Genomic DNA, 17157 nt, shown 5'->3' with positions numbered 1-17157 from the left:
ATTTATTTTCTCATATTTTAGTATATCATGCAGACAAAAATAAAAAAATATGTACAATCACATCAGATATTTTCTCATATTTTAGTATATCATGCAGACAAAAATAAAAAAAAATATGTACAATCACATCAGAGGCATGCTTACAATTCTTCACTCTTTGGAAATAATATTCCAAAGGGTTCACAGTTTTTCTCTTACATTATTAATTTTGATTATTATTTTATAAACGAATCCAGAAACAAACATAGTAAACAGTGCAGGATTGCATAATTAATAATAGAAATTTTAAATGCGCTAATATATATATATATATATATATATATATATATATATATATATATATATATATATATATAATAGAGGGAACCATTCCACATGGGAAAAATATATCTAAAAACAAAGAAGATGTGACTTACCAAACGAAAGCGCTGGCAGGTCGATAGACACACAAACATACACACAAAATTCTAGCTTTCGCAACAAACGGTTGCTTCATCAGGAAAGAGGGAAGGAGAGGGAAAGACGAAAGGAAGTGGGTTTTAAGGGAGAGGGTAAGGAGTCATTCCAATCCCGGGAGCGGAAAGACTTACCCTAGGGGGAAAAAAGGACGGTTATACACTCGCACACAGACACATATCCATCCACACATATACAGACACAAGCAGACATATTTGAAGACAAAGAGTTTGGGCTGATCTCTGCATATCTACATATCTGTAGTGTGTCGTGACCATATGTCGATGAATGGAGCTACAGTGAATTTATGAAATCGCTTCAATCATTTGTAATAGCCCTGTATATATATATATATATATATAAAATTAACTGGACATTCAGAACTAGCACATATTGATTATAACATTGGAACTAAATTATTTTATAAAGTAATTCCTTTTCGTAAATTTTAGCTTGAAATATAACATACTGCGTATAAAATTCAGGGTGTACATGTGGACAAGGAAAAAAAAAAATTCTGGATTTTTCCCGGTTAAAAATACACTTTCTCCCAGGTGAAAACAAGCATTTTCCGTGTTATGTGACAGTATATTTTCCGTTATCAATCCTTTGAATGGTTGTGGTTTTATACATGGGGGTAGAATTTCCCGGCACTTTTAAAAACGAAACTGAGGGAAAAACACACGTTTTGGAAATATCCTAGATGTGCAGCAACATGTTCGCTGCGTATTTTCGTATTACGAAAGTATACATTGGAATTCTACCAAATACCACATGTTACTTTCCGAATCATTGAAATCGAGATTGCGATGCGCGTTTGTAAGCCAGTCATAGGTCATGTCACGTGATCTCGCCAGCCGATGGCTGCGGATATTCAGAGCATAGGACACGTGATGTAGTCAACCAACAGCAACATCACTGTTGAGTAGCGCAAACACACAAACAGGGAAAGTTAATAGTTTAAATTAATATACATAGTGTTGATACAATAAAAGCAAAGCTTTCACATATAATATTGGTCACTAAGGTTAATAAGCTGCAAGAAAAGCTAAGCTTTCGCATATAATCTTGATCTTTTATTCAAGTGTTACACTTAGGATATACCACACGAATGTGCCAGTAATATGTCTGATCTTCAGGGTTCGAAATTCTTCTAAATGGCTCGTCATCAATGAGTTGGTTTTTAATCGAGAGTCAAACGCTCTGTGATTTAATAAATTCATGGTACATTCTCGCACATAATTCAACTTACGTAAAAGGATATTTACTTTGAAAGTAACGCTTTTCAAACCACCATTCGCAATATTTAGAAATAGGTTCATTTCAGCAGTTGCCAGAGAGCGCAAATAACAGGCGACACCGTGCTTGCGCAGCTACCATGATGTGGGAAGCCCGTATGTACGCACGTGTAAAATATTAAAAAATCATACATTATGTCATAAAAGAAACAAGACATCAGAGGATACTCCAAGAGCATCGGAATTTCGTGAACCATACTAAAATGTGCACATTTAAAGTGCATACTTAAAGTGCACATCTGTATGTCCAGATTCCCAATGAAGTAGACCTCGACCTGATATTAAGCTTTTCAGTGTGGTTTCCGGGATGTAAATTTTTTTGGAGCATCAGTACTGTATTATGTTATGTTTGTTTCTTTATTATGGCAAAATGCCATATGTGCAAGAAGATGAAAACGTACACTTGAAATGCAGCGAACAGTTGAAACCAGCCAGTAATGTGGAATTAAACATTTCGTTTCAGATACATTGACTGCCTCTACGGAAAAAGTTTATAAAAGTCAAATTTCTTTAGCAAACAGACAAAAATAACTTCATTGTTCCGCAAGGCGATTAACGCTTGACTGTCAGAGAAGTGGAAATAAAATCAAATCTGAAACTAATGACATATTTTAGCCTTCCGTAATCATGTGAATGCATTTTCATTCACTTGATAGCACCCGGCCACAGATATTCGTTTTGTTTTCATTTGACGTGAGAGTAAACGAGGGGTAAACAGCAAAATCACTAAATGTAAACATGGGTCACGTGGAAACTACCCACTATAACTCAGACTGTTCTGTGCATCAGCCCCGGATCTACGATATCTGCGAACCGAGTCAATACTAAAAAAATCGAATTTTCAAAAATATGTTCATCTTGTAACGCATATCTTTCTGAAAAGTCTGAAACATAACACATATGTGTGTGAGAAAATGTTAAGACATATTATTTGGTCTCAAGTGTGCCAAAGTGCAGTGCCACGCCTCTTTATAAAGCATTACAAACAAAAAACTTTATGTTAGGAATTAATTTCATGTTTCATTCATACGAACCAGTTTCTCAAGCATGAGATCGAAAAGTAGTATTACGAAATTTTTATATAAATCTGGAATCGTCTTATTCTTCCATAATTTGTGTGATGTCCCCATTTCTTCTCCTTCTTCGTTCTAACAAACAATCTTGTCATCACTAACTCTGTAGTTATTCCTGCCATTGTAAAAATTTGTTCGCTCATTAACTTCACTAAACCTGTCAGAATCACAGGTTTAGTTGTCCCGCGATTATTTTGCGGTTAGGCGCTATTACGTGTTCGTACAACGTTTTCCGCGTTACTTCCAAATAGAACTGAAGCGGCTGCTAGCCGGGGACTGTACAACTGGTCCTTACTAGTAGAGCGATCTGGCCAAAAATTTTCTGCCAAAATTTCAATTTCTTGGATACATCGAGAAGTTAATACGTAATCTTTCTCACCTGTTATTCCTGTAAGTCGTTTATTTCCATTCTGGTAGTCTGGATCTATAGATTTCACTAGTAATTATAACAACGCTGATCATTCGCAAACCCATTCAACCACATAATCAGACAGCAATTGGCATTCATCCGTTTGGCTTTACTCCGCTCAGCTCATATAGCCGCGTCCCCTTTTGTCTGCGGAAAGTTTATTTCTGGATTCTCCTGACAGATACATCACGCATTCAAAAATCAACTTAGGATTCATTCAGAAATCAACTTAAAATGTGTTCAAAAATGTTCAAAAAACTAACAGGGAAGCGTTTCAAAATCATATGAATAATCGATAGACAAACGTGCGCTGGATGCTAGGCGCTTTGTGAAAGAAGTTCTTTTCCTCAAGAATATGAATTTGGCGTCCCCTTTTCCCGGTAGCATGTAGCTGCTTGCACAGTCAATGGCCACATTCCTGTAGTCGGAACCGGAAGAATCTACAACTCAAACGCGACTCAACTGCGCATGCGCACGAGGCCGCTCGAAACTCTAAAACGCATCTAATGTAAACAGTTGTGACTTCACGCTCATCGGAGGCAATTTGTCGTTATGAAGCATTGCATAGTCTTCCTAAAGCCTTTGACACATTTTGCTGTTGGCAGACGCTCTCATGAGCACTGTGTGTCGTTGTTGTATATGGAGCATTTCCTTTGAAACTTAAGTTATTTTCTTTTTTTCCTCTCAATTGTTTTTATTGTTGAAGTATAATTCTGCAATAGTGGGATACAGTAATATCCTTTGATAGAGTATCGGTTCCTACCAGTCAAAATTACAAAAATTTAACTGAAAACTAAAACAATGAAAAGTTCCCGGAATACAAAATAATTCCCGGGTTTTTCCCGGTTTTCTCCCGGATGAAAAAATTCCCGGATTTTTCCCGGATCTCCCGGTTGTCCCGGGTCGTATACACCCTGAAAATTATATGAAAGTTTTCAGAATAGCAACTGAGATTATACTGTCCTGTTCGAAATTCAAAAAATAGTACTGATATCAACAACTACTGTTGAGGAAAAGTTATGCTACAGGAGGGTGTCCCGTTACAGTCCCAACATACAATCAACGTTCCTCCCTGACATGTCAAGAAAGGGAAGGCACTCACCTTTGTCAGTATCCATCTCCAGCATGAAATGAATATTCCGGTGTATTGTATTCAGGTGTTCTAAAAAGTTGTTCAGGTTCTCACTGTCATTAGGCCAAACAATGAAAGTATCTGTAGTGTCACAGTATACCAATACTGCTGGAACCAGCACCTCAAAGATTCCTGCAGGCAATGGGAGTAGTGCTTTGAACATCACCACCAATGAAGAACCTCCAGGTTCTTAAGTGGCAGGCACTTGAACACCAGTCTTCTAGTTCAAGATTACTTCTAGTTGCCGGTTGCCAAACATTACACCAAGTTGTTGATACCTAGCTCAACCGGTAAACATTCAGTGTACTTAGATGATTGCCCATGTCCGTGCTCTGTTTATAGCTATCTGTGGCTACCACAAGTTGTCAACAGTGTAACATCTTTTCACCCACATATTGGGCCCAATATATTTATTTAAATTGTCTTTATGTCAACAAATCTTTTGCTTGCCTGTCCAAATTCCTATGGTGACAGATCCTTTGGCCAGCTTCCATGGTTACCAACTTGTTTCATAACATTATCATCTAAGTATGTGAAAAAACATGCAGATTTCAAAGCCACTAACTGCAAGGCATGTTCCTCAAAATCTTCCAGAAACAAGCTGGTAATAATACTTGCCAACAGGCTTCACATCATAACTCCATCTGCCTGTTCATAATACTGATCACTGAATGAATGAAAATTAAGCAGAAGTCAACAAATGTTGAAATAGGTTCATTAATTTGCATGTTCCTCAAAATATCCCAGAAACAAACTGGTAATAATAGGTGTCAATGTGCTTCACATCATAACTCCATCTGCCTGTTCATAATACTGATCACTGAATGAATGAAAGGTAAGCAGAAGTCAACACATGTTGAAATAGGTTCTTTAATTCAACACCAAATCTAACCTCAATTGACCATGATGAATGACAGAGGAACATGAGTGAAGAGAAAGGCCACATCAGAACTCACGAGAATGTCAGGGTCACTCAAACGCATTCCCTCTAATCAACATAAAAAATCCATCAAGTTCTTAATGTGTTGCTCACTTAGACCTACTAATTGCATCACTGGGTAGCAAGTTGTTTTTCTATACATCATCTTGCAGCAACAATATTACTCACAATCGTTCTAAGTGGAACCATTCTTTGTGGACATTTGGAAGGCTCTGTAACCTAGGGGGAACAGTACAGTAAGAATTAAGACTCTTGATAGTCTCCAGCAAAAGCAACTTCTCTTTCTCAACACTTTTTGTGGATTCAGCACCGATTCCATGATACGCTGCATCAGATACTAAACACTGCATGTTTTGAATGAAATCCTGCTTGTACTAAAAACAAATATATCACCCTTGTCTGTGGATAAAGTAACAATATCTGGATCAACTGTAAGTGAGTGTAAAGCAGTCCTCTCAGCTGCTGTCTTGAGGGGACCTACCCCTCCCTCCTGACCCCCTTTTGCAGCATCAGAAGGCAGTTTAAAAACAGCCTATACAACAGAACTAATAAAATTAACTACTGGAAAAGATGGGGCATCAGTAAAAAATTTAAACTTTTCCATAGCATGCATAAAGCTGTGTCACCAAAAGCTTTCTTTGTGAGATTTATCACATAACATCAAGAAACATTATTAGACTCCAAGCCATGAAAAGGTTCATACTTCACCAAATGCTGAGCAATAACAGAATGAAATTCCCAATGCGATAGTAACCATGAAGCTCTATCCAGCCAATCCCAAGAAAAAGCCAGAATTTTTTAAGCAATTACTTGATATGATTGATAGCTGGAGAATTAATATGATACGCAACTTTTGGCAAATGTTGGAAGTATATTTTGATCATGACACATCTACAAAAATGACAATACAGAGGCAATCTTACTCTACTGCTGTGGAGTGTATCAAACCTGTGCAAGCAACTATACATTACCTCCGTGTGGAGGTAATCAGTATGAGACCTGAATTTCACCTCTTGCATTTAGAATTGTCAAATACGTTACTAGAATTTAGCTGGGTGATATCATCAATTGTTGATATTTTGACAGGTGCGCACCTTTTTATTTTCAAGGCAAAATCGCAGGAAATAAGTGTTGTGCAAAAGAATTTAAAACCTGGTATACAGAGCATCTGTGGAAAGATACACACACACACACACACACACACACACACACACACACACACACTGTAAAAGCTAGCAGCACCGCATAAACAATTAGAAGGAATGTGTTTGAATTACTCTAATATTCTAATAAGTTTTGATTAGGTCTCTCTCTCTGTTCACTCACATTCCTCTTTCTGACTTGTTATGGCTAATTAAGGTTAGAGTATAGAACAGAATAGAAACTTTATTGTCACATTACATGTCATATACAATCAGATGATTGGAACATAGGTGACTTGTCAGTTTAAAGCTACTTCTAATTGTAAGTATACAGAATAATTATAGCTATTTTGTAGTTTTAAGTACCACAAAGTGATTTAAAATAATCATGTTAAAAATAAAGAAAAATTAAGAATAAGTATTTACTTAAAGTACTTTTTTAGCGTGACAGAATAAAATGTAACATCAGGTACAACTACTTGTGACAGTCAGTCGTAAATTCTTCTACACTATAATAATATTTACTTGCTAGCTATTTTTTAAAATGATGTCCAAATTCTTCTGTTTCATAATTTTTAAATTTTTCACAGACTTTATTTCCCAGTCTCATACCCATATAATAAGGTGTCTTCTCCAGCAGTTTTAGCCTATGAGTTGGTAATTTATATTGATATTTGTTTCTTGTTTCATAATCATGCTTAAACAGGTTGTCCTCAAAAAGTTGTGGGTTTTGTTTAGAAAACTTAATTAATTGTCTCATAGATATAGAGGCCAGGAACAGTCATAAGATGAAGGGTCTTGAACATAGGTCTGCACGATTGTCTTTTTTCTGCACCTGCCATGGCTCTAGTGATTTTTTTCTGTAGCCTAAAGACTCTCTGTTTTCTCTGATCCCCAAAAAATTATACCATATCTAATCATAGATACAAAATATGCATGATATACAACTTTTTTGACTGGTGTTTGTATTATACTACTTATAACATTCATTGCAAATATTAGACTATTTAGACAGTGACACATCTACCTGGTCTGTCCATGATAAATTCTTGTTCATCATTACACCTAGAAATCTGATACAGTTTGTAGTGGCAAGGTGATTGTCCTCATATGGTATTTCTAGTATATCTTGTACAGCTTGTTTTGTGGTAAAGAGAATGATTTGTGTCTCTGTTAGATTTAATTTCGGACCATTATTTCTCACCCAGGTCTCAATTTCAGCCAGAGACTGCTGAAGATGACTAATTAAATTTTCACTTTTCTTCCAGCAGACTATCACTGTAGAGTCATTTGCATAAGGAATAGTGTCTGAATTTATGTTAGTCAGCAGGTCATTTATATAATACAAGAACAATATTGGTCCAAGGATAGATCCTTGTGGCACACTTTTTTCTTGGTTTTTCCAAATTGAGAAGAATCTCTTATAAGATTTTTCTATTACTATTCTTTGCTTCCTGTTTAATAGGTAAGATGTCATCCACCTCAGTGAATTTTCACTAAAACCATATACTTGTAGCTTGCAAAGTAGTAGTTTGTGATCTATTGTGTCAAAGGCTTCACTTAGGTCACAAAAGATGCCTGGTACATTCATATTTTTATCTAGACTCCTACTAATTTTTGTTTTTCAACAGAAAATGCCATATATGCTTTCACCAATCAAATTTTGAATGATCTGAATAACCGAACACCACCCATTGGGATTTTTTGTGATCTCTCAAAGGCTTTTGATTGTGTAAATCATGAAATTCTGCTAGACAAGCTCAAGTATTGTGGCATGAGTGGGACAGTGCACAAACGGTTTAATTCGTACCTAACTGGAAGAGTGCAGAAAGTTGAAATAAGTAGTTCTCATAATATGCAAAGATCAGCACATTCCTCAAACTGGGGAACTATCAAGAATGGGGTCCCACAAGGGTCAGTCTTGGGTCCTTTGTTGTTCTAAATATATATTAATGACTTGCCATTCTATATTCATGAACAGGCAAAGTTAGTTCTCTTTGCTGATGATACAAGTATAGTAATCACACCTGACAAACAAGAATTAACTGATGAAATTTTCAATACTGTCTTTCAGAAAATTACTAAGTGGTTCCTTGTAAATGGACTCTCACTGAATTTTGATAAGACACAGTACATACAGTTCCGTACAGTGAATGGTATGACGCCATTAATAAATATAGATCTTAATCAGAAGCATATAGCTAAGGTAGAATATTACAAATTTTTAGGTGTGTCCATTGATGAGCGATTAAATTGGAAGAAACACATTGATGATCTGCTGAAACGTTTGAGTTCAGCTACTTATGCAATAAGGGTCATTGCAAATTTTGGTGATAAACATCTTAGTAAATTAGCTTACTATGCCTATTTTCACTCATTGCTTTCATATGGCATCATATTTTGGGGTAATTCATCACTGAGGAATAAAGTATTTATTGCACAAAAGCGTGTAATCAGAATAATAGCTGGAGTCCACCCAAGATCATCCTGCAGACATTTATTTAAGGATCTAGGGATATTCACAGTAGCTTCTCAGTATATATACTCACTTATGAAATTTGTTATTAACAACCAAACCCAATTCAAAAGTAATAGCAGTGTGCATAACTACAATACTAGGAGAAAGGATGGTCTTCACTATTCAAGATTAAATCTAACTTTGGCACAGAAAGGGGTGAATTATACTGGCACTAAAGTCTTTGGTCACTTACCAAATAGTATCAAAAGTCTGACAGATAACCAACAAGTATTTAAGAAGAAATTAAAAGAATTTCTGAATGACAACTCCTTCTACTCCATAGAGGAATTTTTAGATATAAATTAAGAAAAAAAAGAAAAAAATATATATATTTAAAAAAGAATTAAAATAAAAAAACACAAAAAAATAAAAAAGTTGTTATATTAACTTAAGTATGTTGTTAAATTAACTTAATTATGTCATGTATTGGAAAATTTGACTCGTTCCACATCATTACGAAATATCGTATTCATGATCCATCTATTAATCTAATCTAATCTAATTTATAAGTTCATTAATGGCTTGCACAGTGCAGTGCCCTCTTTGGAAACTATGATGATTTTTCTGCATAATATTATGCAGATTATAATAGTTAACTATCTGGTTACATGCAGCTCTTTCAAATATTTTGGGAAATAATGATAACAATGAGATCGGTCGATAATTACTCACTTCATTGTGTCTTCCTTTTTCATAAATAGGTCGTATTAGAGCATACTACAGTCTATCGAGAAAACATCCTTCATCGAAAGACTGATTCATTATAAACTACAGAGGATGTGCAATACTATGGGTGACTGCCTTTATTATTTTTGTAGGAATTTCATCCCAGCCTACAGAATTTAAATTCTTCAAGGACTTTATGATATCAGCTACTTCATAATAGGATGTATGGATGAATTTTAATTTAGTGGGGTTACATAAACTGGAAACATGGTGCACATTTGGCAGTGAAAGTTTATCACTTTTACATGGATTTATGAAGTGGCTGTTAAACGCTTCACAGATTTGTGTAGCATCCCGAACAGTCTCACCTTCAACCACCAGTTCAAGTTTCCATTGTCTGCCTTTTTTGATACCTATTTCAGTCTTTATAATGGTACATATTGCTTTAGACTTACTTTTAGCATTTTAAATGTAATTATTACTCGCCAATTTTTTGGCTTGTCTGACAACTTTATCAAAGATTTTCTTATATTGCCTTACATACTTTAAGAATTCTGGGTCTTGATTGACTTCCACCACCATATGAAGTTCTCTTTCCCTTATTGTTGAAATCTGAATACCCCTAATTATTCTTGAACCCTTCTTAGGTGTGTCAGTTTTTATAGCTATAACAGGAAAACATTCATTGAACACCATCAAGAAGGCCTCCAGAAAATTATTGAGATTTTCATTTACTGAGGACTTAGCAGTAAATGGCCATGAGATGAGGCTGATTTTATTGATGAACATTTCTATATTTTCTTGTCTAAAATTTCTGATTTTCTTATTTGTGTGCTTTGGGCTAACACAGGGTAATGGCACTAACAGAGCATTGTGTTCTGAGATCCCTAAGCTTACTATACATTTTTCTGTTACTCTGTAGTTTAAGCTACTGGCAACGTTATCTATGCAGGATGCTGATGAAGCAGTTACCCTTGTCATTTCTACAAAATTTAGAATAAAACCATGTGTGGATGTCAGCTTCTTCTTCTTAAAGGCAAATTTGTCATTTTTTCTCACATCTATATTAAAATCAGCACAAACAATAATTTTTTTACATAACTTTTCAGTTTTGACTTGGTAGAGTAAATTTTCAAGTTTGACCAGAAAACTGCAGGACTGAGTAACCAGGCATATGATAACATGCTGAATATCAGCATGTTATAGTCCTTAAGTTCTATGCAGGAACTATCAAATGTGCAGTCTTCATTTAAATCATTGAAATTTTGCTTAATTTGGTATTTTACTTATGAATGAACCACAATACATGAACCACCATACCCACTGTCTCTGCAGAAGCTAGCTGCTACTTCATAATCTGTAAGTTTGTTCAATAAATTTATATTTTCATCCCTAAGCCAATGTTCACTGAAGCAAATAACCTTTACAGACCATTTTGTCCTCTCTAGAAATATTTCTAAGTCATGAAGCTTACTGACCAGATTACATGATAAACCTTCAATATTCAAATGCATAATAAGATTGTTATTTGCTATTCTAGATGTGATGTCATCAAAATTATCTACTCTAAACTGGCCAGACAAAACTTGTTGTAGATTACTTATCTTAATGTTTTTTTCCTCCCATTTTCTACTAACTATCCTTAAATGGCATGGTGGTGAAGTTTTTCTCTTGTTAAGAGTGGCTCCTATTGATTCTTCTGCTGTCGTTTCTTCTGATGATGTTGTTGGTTCTTCTGTTGTTGCTTCTTCCCTTGTTGCTTGTTCATGTTATAATGGTGTCGAATTAATGGACTTACTTCTAGATGGGTTGCTTTTTCTCTTCTTGTTCAGTGACTGTTGCTATGAGCAGGCAGATGAAGTTGCGATGGAAAGCCATTGTCACCTTTATTGCCGATTTGTTTATGGAAGACTTTGAGGAAAATGCCTTGGAGTCAGTAGCTTTGAAACCTGTGGGTTTTTTCAGATATGTAGATGATACTTTTTTTTGTTTGGGCTCATGACAGAATTTTAATGACTTTTTAGAACATCTGGATACATTCCGCCCAAATATTCATTTCACAATTGATGAGTTTGGTCAGGAGCAATTTTGATGGTATGTTGGGACACGTCATTTATAGGAAGCCATCTCACACTGAATTGCATCTACCAGCTGATGCTTGTCACCATTTGGCTCATCGCGAAGGTGTATTCTGTACCTTGGTTGACAGCACCGCATCATCTCAGATCCCCGGAGTTTGTCAGCTGAGTTGGCTCATCTTGAGATCACTTTTTGTCAGAGTTGTTCTAGTGAAAGACAAATCAGACATGCATTGCGCTATTGACCAATTGTGCAGTGGGTGAGTGACAATAGTACTAGGTGACATCAAAGACTACCTTCTGTTTACCTTAAGAAGGGAGCATTTCCAACAGGACAGGTCACGTTTTGTGGAAATATAATGTGAAATGTGTTTTTTGAGCACCATCTAAGATTAGGGTCCTTTTAGGTTCAGTAAGGGGTGATACTGATCTATGTCAGACAGGTGTCTATCATATTCATTGCACTTGTGGCATGTCATATATTGGTCAGACTATCATGACTATCGGGGACCGTTGTATGAACATAAGCCTCACATATGCTTACAATAGCTGAGCAAATTTGCCATTGCAGAACATTGTCTTGGCAACAGTCATCATATGGAATATAGCAAGATGGAGATTCTGGCATGCGCTTCCAGCTATTGTTTAGTGCTATTAAGGAAGCAATTGATATTAAATTAGGATGGAGGTTTTTGCTTAAATTCTGCATGGAATCGTGCTCTCTGACTTGTCAAAAAATGGAAGGACAGAGTTAATGCTACCTCACTGGTTGATTATTAATTTTCCCTATTGATAACTTCTAATGTTGGTCATCTTTGCCTGTGTGGTAGTGTTAATGTTCACTGAGAGTGAGGTTTTGTGTGTGTGTGTGTGTGTGTGTGTGTGTGTGAGAGAGAGAGAGAGAGAGAGAGAGAGAGTGAGAGTGTATATGTGTGTGTTTGTGTGTTTCCCATAAGTTATTTGAACATAGTATGTGTTGGAAGTAACTCAGGTCTCATGAAATTATTGTTTGTTTGAAGCTACTTTCCTGGAGTTCTGATACTAAAATCTTCATTTCACTGTGCCACAATATGCTGTGAGATGTGCCAAGATAAAATGGCACAGTTGAGAGATAAAGTGGAGATATTTTGGCTCCTCTGGTGATGTACTGCATACTGTGGCACAAGGATTTAAGAGTGTACCAAGGCTGCAGACATATACCTCCAAATAAACAAAAAAATATTATTTAACTTTATTTTTTCAAGGTGATAATTAAAACTTTGTGACTACTCCCCATACCATGGCAAGGTGGATCAGCATACTTCATAATAGATTGTCCTGCTCAGTCAAAATTAACAACTCATTCAGGAAGACAGCCCACAGTATACCACTCTAACATTGCTCTTATTTTGTTGCTGAATATATAAAGAGTAATTTATGAAAAATGTGACTTAAATGTTGTGTTCAGTGATTATTAATTTAAAACTAAATCCTATATTGTTTACATTGGGTTCCTGTACCTGTATGTAAAAATTATTGTTAGTAAAAAGATATATGTATTTTCAAGATTTGCATTAATATGTATTCCATACCACCATGGTAATTAGAGACACTTAGGTTGAAGGTGAGAAACTGGGTGTAGATTATGATACCTATGTACATGAAACTCTCTGTTTAAATATTCCTATTTACTGAACAAAAGTGTAGTGGGGACCATGGCCAGCTGACATAGACTCAACTGCCACATAGAAATGTACACATATAATAGAACTTGTACTGTATTGTAATGTTAATTCATCATTTGAACAGTTTACATTTGATAGCAAATGAAGTCACATTGCTCCTGTCACTTTACAAAGTGATCTGCTGCATGACAGTATTATCACTTTGTCAGTGACAGCAAGCACTTTCCTCTTTTCTATGTTACTTTGACTGTCTTCTGTGGGTATAAACACTTTCTTGTTTGTTCCATTATTGTTACTGGCTTTTCACAGGGTTTAGTTGTGGGAGCACTTCTTTTCTTCTTATGTACAGTGTGAGGCACCAAACTTTTTCACTTGAAATTACTTTTGACCCATTAAAGACATTTGTTATTTATTTTCACCTAGAAGAACAATGACGAGGGACTCATGAAACAAACGACAGTGTGTTCATATAACTTGGTTAACAACCAATATACAGGCATTAACTTTTCCCCCAAGGACTTTACACTGTTTAAAAAGAAATTAAAGAGTAAAAATACATTGAATATAGTGATTTTTGTGCTGTTATTGCAGTCACTGACTTAGAAAGAACACAGTTTGTGCAACTGTGTTCAAGACAAAAAAAATCATCATCAATAACAATGCAGCACAGGGCAAATTTCTGAAAATGAATACTGATCAGTACTTAAACTAGGAGTAATATATTATATATCTTTGACAGTATAATGTATCTAAAAACAAAGATGATGTGACTTACCAAACAAAAGCGCTGGCAGGTCGATAGACACACAAACAAACACAAACATACACACAAAATTCAAGCTTTCGCAACAAACTGTTGCCTCATCAGGAAAAAGGGAAGGAGAGGGAAAGACGAAAGGATGTGGGTTTTAAGGGAGAGGGTAAGGAGTCATTCCAATCCCGGGAGCGGAAAGACTTACCTTAGGGGGAAAAAAGGACGGGTATACACTCGCACACACACACATATCCATTCACACATATACAGACACAAGCAGACATATTTAAAGACAAAGAGTTAAATATGTCTGCTTTAAATATGTCTGCTTGTGTCTGTATATGTGTGGATGGATATGTGTGTGTGTGCGAGTGTATACCCGTCCTTTTTTCCCCCTAAGGTAAGTCTTTCCGCTCCCGGGATTGGAATGACTCCTTACCCTTTCCCTTAAAACCCACATCCTTTCATCTTTCCCTCTCCTTCCCTCTTTCCTGATGAGGCAACAGTTTGTTGCGAAAGCTTGAATTTTGTGTGTATGTTTGTGTTTGTGTGTCTATCAACCTGCCAGCACTTTCGTTTGGTAAGTCACATCATCTTTGTTTTTAGATATATTTTTCCCATGTGAAATGTTTCCCTCTATTATATTGACAGTATAATGTAATTGAATAGATAAAAAAAATGTACTCGCCAAGCAGCGGCAGGAGAATACACTTAAAAAAAGGTTTTACTTTCCAAGCTTTCGGAGCCAGTGGCTCCTTCTTCTGGCAGAAGGTCTGAAGGGAAGGAAGAGGGGTGAAGGAAAAGGAGTCGAGAGGTTTAGAAAAAGGCATATAGTTCAGAAAAGTCACCCAGAACCCAGGTCAGGGGAGACTTACCAGACTGGATAAGAAGAGGGGGAGTTAAACACAAAGTGAACCTCTTCATTGCACAAAAATGTGGTTGTAAGGATAATGCTTGGTGTCCATCCTTGAGCTTAATGTAGGTAACTGTTTTCTTTTAATATGTATACTAATAACAGACTGACAGTTATGAAATTTGCTGTGGAAAATTAGGTGTTATTTGAAAGTAATAGCAGTACAGAAGTATAAAAGTAGGAATAGAAACAGCCACCACTGTTTGCTAATTTAACATTATTGTTGCACCAGAAGGATTGAAATAAGTGATTAAAGTATTTGACCACAACTCTCACAAATTAGAGAAATTATTTCTACTGGATAACTCTCTCTACTACATATAGATGAATTTCTGAATAGACAGTATGTACATTGTTGGGTTACATTTATCAAATGTTATTGTAGATTATGATTATAACAAACAAATATGGCTACATAAATGACCAGCATGTAGCAGTGTTTCCACTGAGAAAAATTATCTTATTTGTGAACATATTGATACACTCCAACTAAATGGACCTGTTCAGTGGTTTTCAATGTATTATTTTTATTGCCCTTCCAGATTTCTTTATTAAGGTAGCTACTTTCAAATGATGCTAACTAGTTTCTGTTTGCAGATAATGAACATGGTGGCAAGCAGATAGTGGTGCGAAGCTGCATAGTAGACACATCTTTGATGAAGACCTGTGACATTGCTGAAAAAATGAATCTACCATCAAATGCTGAAGTTACATTTTGTGATAGTTGCCAAAATGATCTCTGCAACAATGGCAACCACCTTGCTGTCTCTTTCCTGGCATTGTTGCTTCCTTGCATTATTACTCTCATCCTTTCACCCATTCATTAAAATGATGTTGCTTGCACCACACACACTACATAATTATCTTAGTTTATACTTCAGACAAATATAATATGTCTGAAATACATGTTTATAGCTGTACAGTCCTTTAAATGTAGACTAAAGCAACTATGTGATGTTCAGTGTGAAGTGACCTTGTGAAGAAAGTCCTTATGAAAATCAATTATTAATATGTCAACTGACAAATCTGCAAGAAACTGCTGTATGGTTGTTTCTTAGTAATATATTTACATAGTATTATTACGTGTTTCTGTTCATATTCGTCCTGTAGATACTACTGCTGACACTCCTTTCTATCATAACTTCTCAATGGAGATTCTGATTCTTGCACCTCGCACTGAAATAATCCATAGTGTAGCTAAGTGCTTATTTGTGGAGCATTTGTGAATCATTTCACTTTCAACTAAGTTGAATACCGATGTAGGACATGATATCTTCTTATTTCAACAGTGCCAGTCATTTAGAAACTTCAACACTTGGAGCACATACTTGCAATACATGAAACAGTATGTTGATGATTATTACATGTACTTACTTTTATATAAATTTTTATAAAGCGTGACATTAATGTAGGTTTGTGTAAGAGCAGTCTAAGTTATGATATTTTAATTGAACTTTAAGTACTGTATTGTAATGCTTGTGTGTATAAATCTGGTAGTTGTAGAAAGGTGTAATTTCAAATTGAGATGCTTCAAATAAAAATTTGTAAGTGAAGTTTTGATGAAAGTTTATTGAATTCCCACTGCCTTGGTAGTGGATAACCACCATGGTACCAATCGCTAATTTTGCCCTATGCCTGAATATGCTCTAATTCATAACCACCTTTCCAAACTGAAATTGTTTGTGAAATATTACATATTAATGGCTGCAATGAAACAAATGAGTGACCTATAACAATGTAAAGTAACTATCACTCAATGTGGGGGTGTGACTAATAAAAAGTGAGAGATCTCTCACTGCTTGTGTTACATCGCAATGTGAGGGCAGGTATACTTGTCATCAAGATTCTGGTTAACCATGTCAGACCACCACAAGGGAGGAACTCCTTGCTGTACACCAAGCACATCTTAACTGCTATACATCTAACGCCTGCACCCTCAGATGTTACCTTTCATGCTACACTACTGTGGTGTCTTTATTTAACAGAATAATGTGGTTCCATGAAAGGCACATATCTCTTTGAACTGTCTGCATAATGTTGAGATAGTCCTATTGCCAGTAACATCACCAGATCTGTTGCCGATAGAACATGTGTGGGAGCAGCTAGATTCAACT

The 17157-nt window shown here is 35.8% G+C and overlaps 1 protein-coding gene across 1 annotated transcript in view; it reads left to right on the top strand.

Annotated features, from left to right (window-relative positions):
* The window catches only part of LOC124595179, a 251250-nt gene extending 234654 nt beyond the window's left edge, over positions 1-16596 (top strand). Inside the window, exon 3 of the mRNA XM_047133792.1 lies at positions 15641-16596. Within this exon, the coding sequence (XP_046989748.1) occupies positions 15641-15870 (230 nt within the window). The 3' untranslated portion in view covers positions 15871-16596. The remainder of the gene's footprint in view (positions 1-15640) is intronic.
* The last annotated feature ends 561 nt before the right edge of the window (positions 16597-17157 follow it).

The sequence above is a fragment of the Schistocerca americana genome, chromosome 2, assembly GCF_021461395.2.
Source record: "Schistocerca americana isolate TAMUIC-IGC-003095 chromosome 2, iqSchAmer2.1, whole genome shotgun sequence".
Lineage (NCBI taxonomy): Eukaryota > Metazoa > Arthropoda > Insecta > Orthoptera > Acrididae > Schistocerca > Schistocerca americana.
The sequence above is the reverse complement of the archived record's forward strand: the minus strand, read 5'-3'. Positions and strand labels throughout refer to the sequence as shown.